Source organism: Mustelus asterias, chromosome 16 (genome assembly GCF_964213995.1).
Source record: "Mustelus asterias chromosome 16, sMusAst1.hap1.1, whole genome shotgun sequence".
Taxonomy (NCBI): domain Eukaryota; kingdom Metazoa; phylum Chordata; class Chondrichthyes; order Carcharhiniformes; family Triakidae; genus Mustelus; species Mustelus asterias.
The window spans coordinates 38,064,631-38,078,792 of NC_135816.1; the positions used below are offsets into that span (position 1 = coordinate 38,064,631).

Genomic DNA, 14,162 nt, shown 5'->3' on the forward strand with positions numbered 1-14,162 from the left:
TGTATGAACATGAGGACTGGAGCCAAGAAAGACCCACAACCATAGAGGTAACGGCTGGATGGGACTTGGGGCAAGTTAGGATTGTGGTAGAGTTTCCCCAGTGAAGACAAACATCACTATGGAATAAGAGGATCATATTTGTAATAAAGCAAGCATGGGGCTGGCAGCTCAGGGTCAAACAGGACAAGATAATTGTTCATGATCTGGCTCATCCCAATACACAAGCCATAGAGAGTGAAAATGGTGACGTTTCAAAGATGAAGAACAGTGCAAAAGGGCATGCATAGAAAGTAATAGCTAAAGATTCCTGGCCATGGAAGAAATAGATGAAAGTCTGGATGCCAAAGACTGACAAAAAGATATTCTCAGAATAGCTGCTACTGGTGATATGGTAACAAAAGATGTGCAAAACATTTATACAATCAAGGATGCAAGTAGAACAAACTTAGTGGAAGAGGAAAAATCAAAGATGGGGTCAACACCTTCACAGGCTTATGAATGAAGAAAACCTGAGAACAAAGAGGAGGTAGCTGCAAATCAAGGAATGACAACCAGCACTAATCTGGGAGAAGTTAGAACAGCATCAAAAGGACTGAAAATCAGCACAGCAGTGAGACAGGATGAGATGCAAACAGAGGTATGGGCCTGCCTAGGTGAATATGGGGTTCCAGGTCCTGAACAATCTACTCAGTTGCATGTAAGATAGAAAATCTCACGGGCACAGAGGTAAGGCACGTTAGTACCAATTTTCAAATGAAGGGAGAGACTCAAGATTGCAAAATCTATCAATTAAATTCCCAATACATCCTTCAATAGGACACAGTCAGGAACCAGAGACCGAGAAAAATAGTTCAAATCCTCGGAGGTCACTTTGGATTCATACCCAGAAGAAGCTGATGCCATTTTTGATAGAGACAAATTGAGAAATCTCGAGAGGCCAATGCAACAAGAGGATTGTATTAATTAATCAATGAAGATATAATTGGTTCCCATGTGCTAGAATTCATGGAGTACCTGATAAGTATGTATACCTATTACAGGGCACATACAAGGAGTGCCAGACAGAAGCAGTGTCGGGGGAAAGAGTGGGAGCTTTGAAGTTGGAATACAGCAAGGATTGGCGCCAAGTCCATTCCTCCGCCTGGTTTCTAAATGAGTAAGGCACGAAGTGCCACGTTCAAAGATGTTTGCAGATGACACTGAGCTACTCATTGGGGATAGTGAGAACAGGACTTAAGTATCTTCAGAACAACAATGAAAGTCAGGGATATGAAGATCAGCAGAGCAATGGACTATCAGTTTGGCCTAGGAAAGAGGATCAGGGTGAAAGTGTAAAATTATGGGTTGAGAATTAGATAAAGTAAGTGATTTCTGAGTATCTGGGGTCAGTGGTGGCAGAAAAGAGAGCACTTATTCAGCAATAAATTACCTCTGACATTTTGGGTTCCACTACCCTGGTTCTGACCTCATTACATCCTTGGTTCAAACATGGACAAAATAGTTGAACTCCAGGGACGAGGCGAGAGTGAATGCCCTTTACATTGAGGAAGCATTTAACAGAGTGTGGCATTAAGGAGCCCTAGCAAAACTGAAATTAATGGGAATTGGGGGAAAAACACTTCACTGGTTGGAGTCATACTAGGCATAAAGAAAGATGGTTATGGCGATTGGAGGGCAATCATCTCAGTTCCAGGACATCACTGCAACAGTTCCTCAGGTTAGTGTCCTAGGCCCAACCATCTTCAGCTGCTTCATTAATGACAATCCCTCCATCCTAAGTTAGAAGTAGGGATGTTCAGCACCATTCATGACTCTTCAGATACTGAAGTTGTCAGTGTCCATAAACAGCAAGGCCTGGACAATGTTCAAGTTTTGGTTGATTATGCAGCAAGTTACATTCAATCCACTCAACTGCCAGGCAATATCCATTTCCAACAAGAGAGAATTAAATCATCTCTCCTTGACATTCAATGGCATTACCATTGCTGAATCCCCCACTATTAATATCCTAGGGGTTACCACTGACCAGAAACTGAACTAGACCAGTCATATAAATATTGGGACTACAAGAGCGGGTCAGAGGCTAAGAATTCTATAGCATGTAACTTACCTCCCCCAGGCCTGTCCAACATTTACAAGGCATCAGTCAGGACTGTAGCCCTTTTTAGACTCAAGGGGTTTGACAAGAAGCAGCCCACTTTCAAATTTTCCAAACCTGCAACCTCTACCCAGAAGAACAAGGGCAGCAGATGCACTGGAACACCACCAGCTGTAAATTTCCCTCCAAGCCACACACCATCCGGACTTAGAACTATATCCTTCACCATCACAGAGTCAAAATTCTGGAACTCCCTTCCTAACAGCACTGCAGGTGTTCCTACACCACATGGACTGCGGAGTAGAAGGCAGCAGTTCACCACGACCTTCTCAGGAGAATTAGGAACAAGCAATAAATGCCGGCCTATTCAGCAACACCCACATCCTGGTAAAAGAATAAGAGACAAAAGTACTGAAATGAAAGTTAAACAGCACATTAGCTCTGACTGGAGTAGTTGAAAGGAGTGTTCATTATTGAAAAGTATTGCTGAAATTGAAAGGAAGAATCTAAAAGACAGCTAAGAGATCGATTTTGCTACATAGTGCAGAAACTTGTGTAACAAAAGGAGGGGAAACTGATTGGATGATATCGAGAAGCGAATGGTGAGATGGATGTGCTGAATAATGGGAAAGGTCAAAATCAGGATCCAACACGTCAGGGGAATCAGTGAAAATTGAGACAGCATCGAAGAAAGTAGCCAAGTGGAGATGAAAATGGCATGGGTCACCTTTTTGGGATTGCAAGGAAGAAGGAATGGTGGCAAGAGACTTAAACACAATGGGATTGGAGGAGGAATGGATGACCAACAATAAATGGAGAAGGGTGATCAACCAGCATTGTGGCAACCCCAAGTAAAATGGGAGAAACAAAAAGTACATCCACGTAGCACAATAAGGGAAATTAGATGTGTAAAACGGTGCACAATGTTTGCACAAGCCAAAACTGAAATTACCCTGATTAGCATTTAAAGTTATGAATATTCAGGAATTACAAGTGATTTCAAAATGTCTATATTTTTTATGTCAAAACTGTTTTTTTGTTATACAGATCACAAGATCTTATTTCCAATCAAAGTTAATTCCTTTGCCAGACTAAAGAATCTTGCTTCATTTCTATCTTAGTACAAAATTCAATTGTATTTAATTGATATTACAGATTTCATGACATAAGCCAGTCCTTTGTCTGTGAGAACTCATCCTGTTTATATTCCTGATGTATAAAGCAACACATGTATGATTACTGCATACGTTAAAGACTACAAAAGTTGAGTTTGCATTCAGAGTGTGAACTTTCTCCTATTAGGATAAAGTTTGCATAAATTGACATTGTGGAATATTAATTCTGGACTTGAACTTTCAGTCTGCACATGGCCAGAATAAATTAACAGCCTTTGGTGCTAGCTGCATTTTGCCTCCTGAGGCAGTAAATCACCTCCCAAGGTTGATCTTGATCTCTGGAGACATAATATGTTTGCTATATTGAAAAGGCTAGCAGATTACGGTATTAATAGGGGATTTAATGTGATTTCAAACTTCAGATCATTCACACTCATTGTGTCACAGATACACATGTTTTTACTCACATTTTCAACATCCTGGTGCAAACTAATTTTCAGTACTTCCAAGGTACAATTATGTGGTGAAAGCTGCTGATCGTTGTCTTCCAAACTATCTGCATGTTGCAAGGTTTGAGAAAGGGCTGTTTTATTAACTTCAGTGTTGTGACTATTCGCTTCTGTGAGATCATCTCTGGAATTTAGAAATTGAAAATCAAGAAAGGCTACAATCCAACTCACTTACACAAAAACATTCTGAGAACTATTTTTTTTTAAATTAGGCACTCAATTTCTTTCCACATACACTATGGAATACCATTACAAGGCTGGAGAATTTAAAACATATTGTATCAGTGTAATGAGGGCAAGATTAAAGTCATTCTCTTCTGGATCCATTTTAATCTCATGTTTAATCCAATTTCCTGCAAGGCAAGATCAAAGGTAGGGAGAATTGCAAGAGTCTGCAAAATGGTTTGATAGCCAAGAAATGTCATATTGTTTGTCTGACAAATGAAAACCTTGGATTTTGTTCATGAATACATCATTAAACATTTAATATATTATTGCTCATAAAAATTTCACTGCAAAAGAAAATTTTCAATTAAGAGTAGAAAACAAACACCACTTACCATTACATTCATCAAGATCAAATCATAACCTCAAGTCAAATGTCACACTTTTGAAAAAGTTCACCAATTTGAAAGTGAACTATGAGACTCGATGGCATCTCTATATTAAAAAGTATATCATAGAATCCCTACAATGCAGAAGGAGGCCATTCGGCCCATCGAGTCTGTACCGACCACAATCCCACCCAGGCCCTATCCCCATAACCCCACGTATTTATCCTAGCTAGTCCCCCTGGCACTAAGGGGCAATTTAGCATTTCCAATCCACCTAACCTGCACAGCTTTGGACTGTGGAAGGAAACCAGAGCACCTGGGAGGAAGCCCACGCAGACACTCGGAGAACGTGCAGACTCCACACATATACAAGTGTTAAACCTTTTAAGACAAGGTTATTTCAAGCAATTTACTGGAACAATCATATCTCCTAAAGTTGCAAACCTCTCATGAGTGAGATGCGCTTTCAGAAAGTGGGTACACTCGATAGGCTGGTTAGCTTCCTTCTGCACTGTAGGGATTCTATGGATTTCCTGCGACCTTCTCTTTTATAATACACCAATCTTCTGAATTATTGAATGCATCAGAACTCCATGAATTTGAAAGCCAGTCTCCGTGTGTGTAAAGCGTTCATTTTTCTTAGATTTCATTATCCACACGAACCTCTAATAGCTCTTCAGCACCCACACCGGCATCTTTATTTTAAAATCAATTTAAGACAGTTTGCTTTTTCTCTGATGCATTTTTCCTGGTGGCAGTAATACTAGTTTAACACTGATGCAAAACATTAAGTTTTGCTAATAGGATACGGTAATGTAGTGACTGGATAGAGTGCAAATCCACTAACAGTCCAAAAATAATTGCCTTCTCGTGCAACGTGTCATGTGTCATTTGTGTCATAAAGGTTACTCCACAGTATAGGTATTTCACTAGAGAACTACATCAGTACTTATAAAAAGACTTACTCCTGCTATTTTACATAGAGTTACAAAAAGTTGCATCAACCCTGACTACTTAATGACGTGAGATAATATTTTAACCAATACCAAAGCAAAATTGTAAAAAGGTGCTGTAAAACTGAAATAAAAACAGAAAAATGCTGGAAATCAGATGCTGCGAGATCTGCTGAGACAAAAAGTTAGAAAATAGGAGCAGGAGTAGATCATTCAGCCCATCGAGCCTGCTCCACTATTCAATATGATCATGGCTGACCCTCTATCCCAATGCCATATTCCCACGCTCTTCCCATATACCTTGATGCCTTTAGAGTCTCGAAATCTATCTACTTTCTTAAATATATTTAGTAACTTGGCCGCCACAACCTTCTGTGATAGATTTTGGTTCACCACCCTCTAAGTGAAGAAGCTGCTCCTCATCTCAGTCCTAAATGGTCTACTCTAGACCTCCCCCCACTTTCAGATCCTGCCAGACCTGTTCAGCATTTCCAACACTTTGTCTTTACTTAACCTTTCAAACCAATCTGTTGCACAAAGTGCAAGCATTTAGCATTGCACAGTTAAACACCCACAACTAACACATTCATCACCTCGTGTCTGCAAGATTTTTTTCAGCTTCATTGTTTTCTTCATCCTCCAGTTCAAAACTATGATGCATCATTTTGATTACCTTGCCTTGCTGTTTTGGGCAGTTCACCCTTAATGATACGCAGTCACATCTGAAGCACCTATTAACAGTCCCAGGATTTATTTGCTGATTATTGCTGGTTCAGTTTTGTCTTTTTTATTATTCATTATTGGGATGCAGGCATCCTCAAGGCTCGGATTTGTTGCCTATTCCTAATTGCACTGGAGAAGATGGTGGTGAGCTGCCTGTAATAGCCAGAGGTGCTAAAAGGTGCCGTCATCCTCATTCTGCTTGCCTTTTTATCATTTTAGTATCAGGGCCATTTCAAAATCTAGTGATCAGTGAGTACTCTAACCTTTGCAACCACGGAATGTCCCATTTATTCCATAAAGGATAAAAGAAATAACTTTTCTCGCAGAGACCAGTAACCACACGAGATAGCTTAGCATAATCTAACAACTTCAACAGATTGTAAGAACTTTGTTTGGGGATCCCTGAACAAACGTTTATGTATGATGTATTCTTCCATGGAACGGACTTTTGCTTTCTAAAATTTACCAGTCTCCTCGTGTCTCGTAAATTTCACCTAAGAACTAGAATAGAAGGCCCAAATTGTCAACGTTATCCAACTCACAAATATCTTCTGATTTTTTCTTCTTGCAGGAAGTGATTCGATTTATTGTTACATGTATTGGTATGCAGTGAAAGTATTGTTTTTTTGCGCATGATACAGGCAAGACATACCATTCATAGAGTACATAGGGGAGAAGAAAAGGAGAGGGTGCAGAATTCACCCTCAAGAATATCACCTCTCCTTTTTGGTGGTGGTAGAGGTGATAATCAACAGCTTCCACTCCTGATTATTCTTCAGGACAGAAAGAAAAACCTGTAAAATAATTTTGCTACAATTGTAAATCCAAACAATTATATTGTGAAGAAAAAACAAATCAGTACTTACTCTGCAGATATGGTCACTTGGTTGGTACAGGAACCACGAGCACTGCAACAGAAAAAACACAACATGCATTTATTGTCAACTGCTGTTTTAGTCTGGAAACTACAGAATGTGCCGGCAAAACACAAGTTGCAAATGAAGAAATACATAGGGTGGAATTCTCCCAAAAGAATTCTAAGCGTTGAATTCACTGGAAAAATTCACGCTGTTTTTTTTCAGTGGGAGTTCAGATCAGAATCTCCCACACTTTGTGCAATGCAGAAACCACCAGCATAAATATCATTAGATTTCAGGGGGCAGGGCCTATTCACGCCCAGGAGGCTGAAACCAGTGGGCCACTGCGCATGCGCAATGGCCCCGAACTGTCAGCCTCCTGACTGCTGGCCAGCCCCGCGACTCCCACAATGCTGCCCCCCCCCCATCCCCCAATAGCTGATCGCGGCCCCCCCCAATAGCCTGATCGCAGCCCCCCCAACCATTCCTGGGCCAGCCTCGAACCCCACTGATCACCCCCCCCCCCCGCCACCCATATGCCCTGCTCCCCGTAGGCCACTGCCCGATCCTCTGGGGAGGGGGATGGGGGGATTCACTCCAACTAGCTCCCCAAAAGTGGGGAGGTAGTATAATGCCTGCTGGAGCATAATGCCCGCTGGCAGAGTGGGAGAGGCTAGCGGGCCCGGAGAATTCAGTCCTGGACCCATTAATAACATTTAAATGATATTTAAAATAACATTTAAATACTAGCCCCACCGATTTACGGTGCAGGGCACTGGAAGGCTAGTGGGGTGTGAAACCCACGCATTGCCTCCCATGCGATTCTCCTGGCCCACTCCGTTAAAAAATTGGCACAACAGGATGGGAGAAGCACGATCATAGTATTTTAACAAATCACAATGATTTAATTCTATAACATAAAATCATAAACCACAGAGTTATAACTGCGAAAGGAACTAGAAAAGATTGTAAATGTAGCCCAATCCATCATGCAAACCAGCCTCCCATCCATCGACTCTATCTACACTTCCCGCTGCCTCGGCAAAGCAGGCAGCATAATTAAGGACCCCACGCACCCCAGACATTCTCTCTCCCACCTTCTTCCTTCTGGAAAAAAATGTAAAAGTCTGAGGTCACGTGCCAACCGACTCAGGAACAGTTTCTTCCCTGCTGCTGTTGATTAAGTTGATCTTTCTCTACACCCTAGCTATGACTGTAACACTACATTCTGCACTCTCTCGTTTCCTTCTCTATGAACGGTATGTTTTGTCTGTATAGCGCACAAGAAACAATACTTTTCACTGCACGTTAATACATCTAACAGTAATAAATCAAAAGTTGGATTGGCTTGTCATCAGAAGCATGATGTAATAACCAAGTTATTTTGGCAAGAAAAACAAAACTTGCTTTTATATAGTGCCTTTCTTCGCCTCTGGACATTCTGAAGTGCTTTACAGCCAAAAGAAGTACTTTTCTTTTTGAAGTATTACTATTGTAAAGTAGAAAAATCAGGAGGCAATATCATGACAGCAAGGTTCCAGTAATAACAGGGAGAATTACCTTACTCTTTCTAAATAATACCGTGGGATCTTTTTCCCTTACTGGAGAGGGCAGACAAGGTTTTGCTTCAAAGTCTCACCTGACATGCCTGCAATTCTTAAAATACTACACAGAAATACGAGCCTAGATTAGGTGCTCAACTGACTGGAGTGTAACTTGAATCCTGAGTCAGGGCCTAAAGAATGTTTCCAAACAACAATTCGCACAAATAGTTTACAATATTTAAAAGTTATTTTGCATGATCTAAATGACAGCTAACAGTTAAAGTTATTGCACTGCAAATGCTAGAGTTAGTTACAAACACAAATAAGGGCTCACTGATAATTTACAGGGTCTTCACTCATTATACAACTTGAAAGAACACACTGGAAAATTAAAGCAGTCTGAGAATATTTAAAAGATATTTAAAAGGCACCATTGTGACAAATATGTAGCTCATGGTTAATGTTAATGTTTTAGTAATGTTCTGGGGAGATTGTTGTTGTGAAGATAACCAATTGCCAGAACATCTAAAGTGGCAATTGGGGCCCCCCAGAGGGTCAGGTGGCAGGTGCTGCCCCCTGGGCATTGGCACCTTGGCAGGGGGCTAGTGGCACTGCCCAAAATTCAAAGTGTCAATACCCAGGAGGCACCTTTGGGGTGGGTCACGGGGCTGGCCAGTGATCGAGCTGGCCAGCAATCAGGAGGCCATTAGTGTGGGGCCACTGCACATGCGCCGATCTCGGCACTGACAGATCACTGCATGCGCAGTGAGCCGCTCAGCGTGCTGATTTCAGCCTTTCCAGTGGGAATAGGCCCCGCCCCTGAAATTTAATAATATTCACGCTGGTGGCCTATGCAGTGCACAGAGTGTGGGAGATTCTTCTCTGAACACCCACTGAAAAAACCAGCGCGAATTACTCCAGTTTTCCTGTGAATTCAACACTTCGAATTTTTTTTGAGAGAATTCCACCCATGATGTCTACACTGTTTGGAAAGAAGTCCAGTGCAGTGATGGGCAGTGATAGGCTAGTGATAGGGCCACGAGTGGCCCTCCTGCAATTCAGTGGGCCGCAAGATTGAAATCGGGCATGTTCACTAACCAGAAACTCAATGAATAAGACTGAATACATGCAAAATATGTCAAAGAATTATAGAAAAAGCTGAATCATTCATGTATTAGAATTATCAATGTAAAATGGTAAAAGATGCTTTGACTGGACAGAGGGAGCATATAGTTATTACTGTCAATATTGTGCACAATCAGCACGCACCTCACTTTGCTTGCCCTTGCTTCACGTGCATATATTACTTCAATCATACCAGTAGGAAAGAAGCCATGTGGACAGAAACCAGTAGAACATTGCAACCCTGCGCATGGACAACATTCAACAAAAAGGGCCATACTTAGAATCATGATGGGTCGCATGTGGCCCCTATGTCACTGGTTGCCCATCACTCGTCCAGAGAAGCGTTGTCTTGGGAGTTTGAGCTAAATTAGTTTAAAAGCATTCAGTAAGCTCTGAAAGACTACCTTAAGTAGTTCTCTGGTTTCAATGCATCTTTGTGTTCGCTGGGAGAGGGGCATGGCTGCAGTTTGGACCTCGCATGGTTTGCAGCTCAGAAAGCAGCCTTGAAAGCTGTTAGCAGGCTCCCAGGTAGTTACGGTAGTAAAGTGTGGGGCAGCTGAGAAGGTAATGAAAGGTGAATGGTTCCATGCTGGAGAGGATTAAGGCTCAGAAGCAGTCCTGGGAGCCATTTATAGCTCAGTGCACAAGGAATTCAGAGAAACCCAGGGACAGTGCTGGCTTGGTGAAACTACCAGTCTTTGAAAAAGTTAAAAGTGTGCCAAAAGAAGAGGGAATGCAGCTATGTGAACCTCATGAATACCGTCTCAGAAGAAACTGAACCATCAAGGGGTAAGTCACTGAGGCAATCCAATTCAGAGGGGCTTTTGGGGGAATTCAGAGGCTACATCATGAAACTCCCTTCCTAACAGCACTGTGGGTATATCTACACCACATGGACTGCAGGAGTACAAGGCAGCAGCTCATCACCACCTCCTCAGGGATATTAGGAATGGCAATAAATGCTTGCTTAGTCAGCAACGCCAACGTCCCGAAATGAAAGTTGAACAACACATTAGCTCAGTTTGGAGCATCTGGAAGGAGTGTTAACTTAATGAAAACTATTACTCAAACTGAAAGGAAGAATCTACAAGATAGCTAAGAGACTTATTTTGCCTGGCATTGGCCATCTCCAACAGAAAAGAATCTACACATACAGAATGTAAAATCCTCAAATGTTAGAAGAAACAGGTATATCTATTCCAACTGTGGTTTGGACTATACACTGAGGGCAGACACCCTGCAACCCAGTGAAAATGTCAGGGATGAGCTTGCCTCCATGTAGCCAGTTCATCCCTCTTTAGTGTTTTGGACAGTAGTCCTTCAATTAGCATGAAGTGGGACTTCAGTCCATCTCCAAGAGGAGATGCTGCCGTAGAACTGCCAGCCAGTGGCCAGCATCACTGGAACACTAGCAGGAACAATGGCCACTGCTGGTGCTGCATGCAGGCCAGAAAAAGGGAATTTAGCCATGGACCCGGACATTCAGGTATTCAGGTATGTCTGGAGTCTCACTGGGCCAGGCCGAGATACCCCAATGAGGGTGTTGGACAACACACAAGGGAAGCAAAAATGTGGGGAAAGGCCTCCAATTGGCACCAGGGACCTGCAGGAGGCATTACCTCCCTATAAATGTTCAGCAGCCCACAAGGTTAAACTTGCCAGTCTGAGTGCCAATCTCTCCTGCTACCCATTAAATCAGAACAGCAGAGGGTTGAAGCCCTTAATTGGGTATTTATTTCCCATATGGGACTCAATTGGACCTTGGATGGCTGACCCACCTAACACTTCTCCTGCTGCTCAGAAAACCACGGTGGAGGCAGTGAACCAGAGGTAATGCATCGGCAGGTAGACAGATAGATAGGCAAATAAAATTCATCAAATAGTGTCAATTGCTAAGCCTTTAATATTTTACCTTGCTGACAAAACAATGTCAGATTCCGTTATATTCTTAGTTATTGTCAAGTGCTCAGCATTCATCAAGATCCTCTCAGATTCTTCAGGAAGTACATCAGTTTGTTCTATTTTATCACCCTCTTCACATGATTCAGTAACCTGAAATCATAAACATTAACAGTGTCATGGATAAAACAAAGCTGAAAAATGCACAAGTGATATCCCAGAACATGTTGCTGAAAGTCAAATAAATGTAAGTTATCAAAAATATCTGGTCTGCCCAGAGATCTCCGACAATCTTTAATAGAATAAAGAGAGCAAAGAAAAATCTATCCTACAACTAGTTGGCTGTTAACATTTTATTTGAATATTAAGTACTTGTGTTTGTGATCCCAGGCAGATCTTGGAATGACCTTACAGTAAAGTCTCACACATGCAAACCAAGAAAGCAAAACACTTCAGAAAAACTATATAGTTCAAAAAGTTGACAACTGAAGACTTCTGCTCATTATATGACATTAAAAATTGTAATAAGCTACAAGAATGACCACAATGCTTCAATTGTATTAGAGGATAAAGATAAGAAATGAAAGTTTGAACCAAATATTGAAAGAACCGGAGGAGTGGTAAACCACTGCTGGGATTCGGCATAGGCTCTTTGATATTTTGTTGTTGCAATAAAGGCAAAACAGACAGGGGCACAATGAAAATCCAGAGAGAAATCAGGAAACGCCATTTCCCCACCCCTTGCTGGTGACGTAGCAAAGTTCATGTCCACAAAAAACTGGAACCTCATTTAAATGTATTTTAATATATTTGAATATTAACGCTGCCGTATTTGCAAACCTTGCCGACGATGACTGTTGGTTGGGGGCAAGGGGAAAGGGACAAGAGAGAGGTGATTATGCCAGTGGGGAGGGCGAAGAGAGATGCCGGCGTTCATCGGGAGCCCTTGACGACGACGACGGCGGTGTGTGTGTGTGGGGCGGGGCTATTTCTTAGTCTGATTAGAGGTCTTAAAAGCTGTGCTGATTTCAGTCATGCCACAACAAGGAGACAAAATCATGAAACCATAAATAGGAGTAGGCCATTTGGCAGCAATCCTGCTCCGCCATTCAATAAGATCATGGCTGATCCGACTGCAGCCTCAACTCCATTTTCCTGCCTGCCTCCTTTAACCCTCAACTCCAATCAATCTTGTCTAATTTGCACTTGAACATATCCAATGACCCAGCCATCACTGCTTTCTGGAGAAGAAAATTCCAAGATCTAATGACCCTCAGAATTCCTCCTTATCCCATCCTATTTTAAAACTGTACCCTCAAATTCTAGGAAAAACATCCTCCCAGTATCCACCTTATCAAGTCCCTTCAGAACCTTATTGAAACATATAAGATCACTTATCCTTCTAAACTCCAATGAGTATAGACCTAACCTGTTCAACCTTACCTCACAGGACAACCCATTCATCCCAAGAGCAGCTGAGTAAACCTTTTCTGAACTACTTCTAAAATATAGTACTTAATTTGGACTGGAATGTTATCTTTTTGTGACTCATATACCAGGACATCGAGAGCCCTCTGTACCACAGATTTGGGGGTTTTACAACCAATAGATCAAACCTAAGCTCTGGTCTGCTGCACAGTCGTGAACGATTTTGCACAATCCAACAAATAATTGGAGATGGTGGCTCCAATAACATGCACATCCTTAATAAGGGGAGAGCCATCAGTGCAAAAGACAAGACTGATACATTTGCAATTGTCTTCAGCCAGGGGTATCGCACGGTTGATCATCGCACGGTTGATCCAGCGCGGCCTCCTCCAGAGGTTCACAGCATCACAGATACCAGTCTTTAGCCAATTCCATTCCCTCGACGCATGTCAAAAGGCCTTTTAGGGAAGCAATGGCCTAGTGGTATTATCGCTAGACTATTAATCCAGAAACTCAGCTAATGTTCTAGGGACCCAGGTTCGAATCCCACCACAGTAGATGGTGGAATTTGAATTCAAAAAATATCTGGAATTACGAATCTACTGATGACCATGAAACCATTGTCGATTGTCGGAAAAACCCACTGGTTCGCTAATGTCCTTTAGGGCTCTCAACCATCCTCGGGCAACTAGGGATGGGTAATAAATGCTGGCCAGCCAGCAACATCCTTGTCTCACAAATGAATAACAGTAAAGGCACTGAACACTGCAGAGGCAGTAACAACATTCCAGTAATATACTGAAGGTGCAATGAGGAAAATTGCCCAGATATGTCCTGTCCACAAGATCCAACTCAGTGAATTACCATCCTGTTATATATGTATTTAGCGAAGTTTTGTGCAAGAAAAAGCACAAAGTAGGCCTTGTAAACATAAAACACTGGGAAACTCTTCATTACAGGTGTGTATTGTTCCAGTCAAATTCTAGACTCTTAACCAGGTTCCACAACACGAGGTGCCAAACTCTCCAGGAGTCACATTATCTGAACTCAAGGGACAGTACACACCTGAAACTCACAATATACATATATCACACGCACCATCAGTGTACTCTTGATCATCAATGCAAAGTGTTGTTGACACTGCGGTCAAGCAGCACTTAGGCATCAATAACCTGCTCCCTGATGCTTTATTTAGGTTCCATCAAGCTCAGCTCTTAACTCATTACAGCCTTGGTCCAAAACATCTGACATCAAGGCAGCATTTGACTTAACCCCAGCAAAACTGGAGTCAATAGGAATCAGGGAGAAAACCCTTGCGAGCTAAGAGTCATACCTAACAGAAGGCAAAATGGCTGTT

General features: G+C 42.0%; 1 protein-coding gene across 7 annotated transcripts in view; it reads right to left on the bottom strand.

Moving 5' to 3' along the window:
• The window catches only part of fam13b (family with sequence similarity 13 member B), a 108,693-nt gene that overhangs the window by 61,721 nt on the left and 32,810 nt on the right, over nucleotides 1-14,162 (bottom strand). For all 7 annotated transcript variants that reach the window (XM_078230960.1, XM_078230957.1, XM_078230958.1 and 4 more), the window contains 3 exons: nucleotides 11,391-11,530; nucleotides 6,819-6,860; nucleotides 3,681-3,846 (listed from right to left, as the gene is read on the bottom strand). In XM_078230960.1, the coding sequence (XP_078087086.1) occupies nucleotides 3,681-3,846; nucleotides 6,819-6,860; nucleotides 11,391-11,530 (348 nt within the window). The remainder of the gene's footprint in view (nucleotides 1-3,680; nucleotides 3,847-6,818; nucleotides 6,861-11,390; nucleotides 11,531-14,162) is intronic.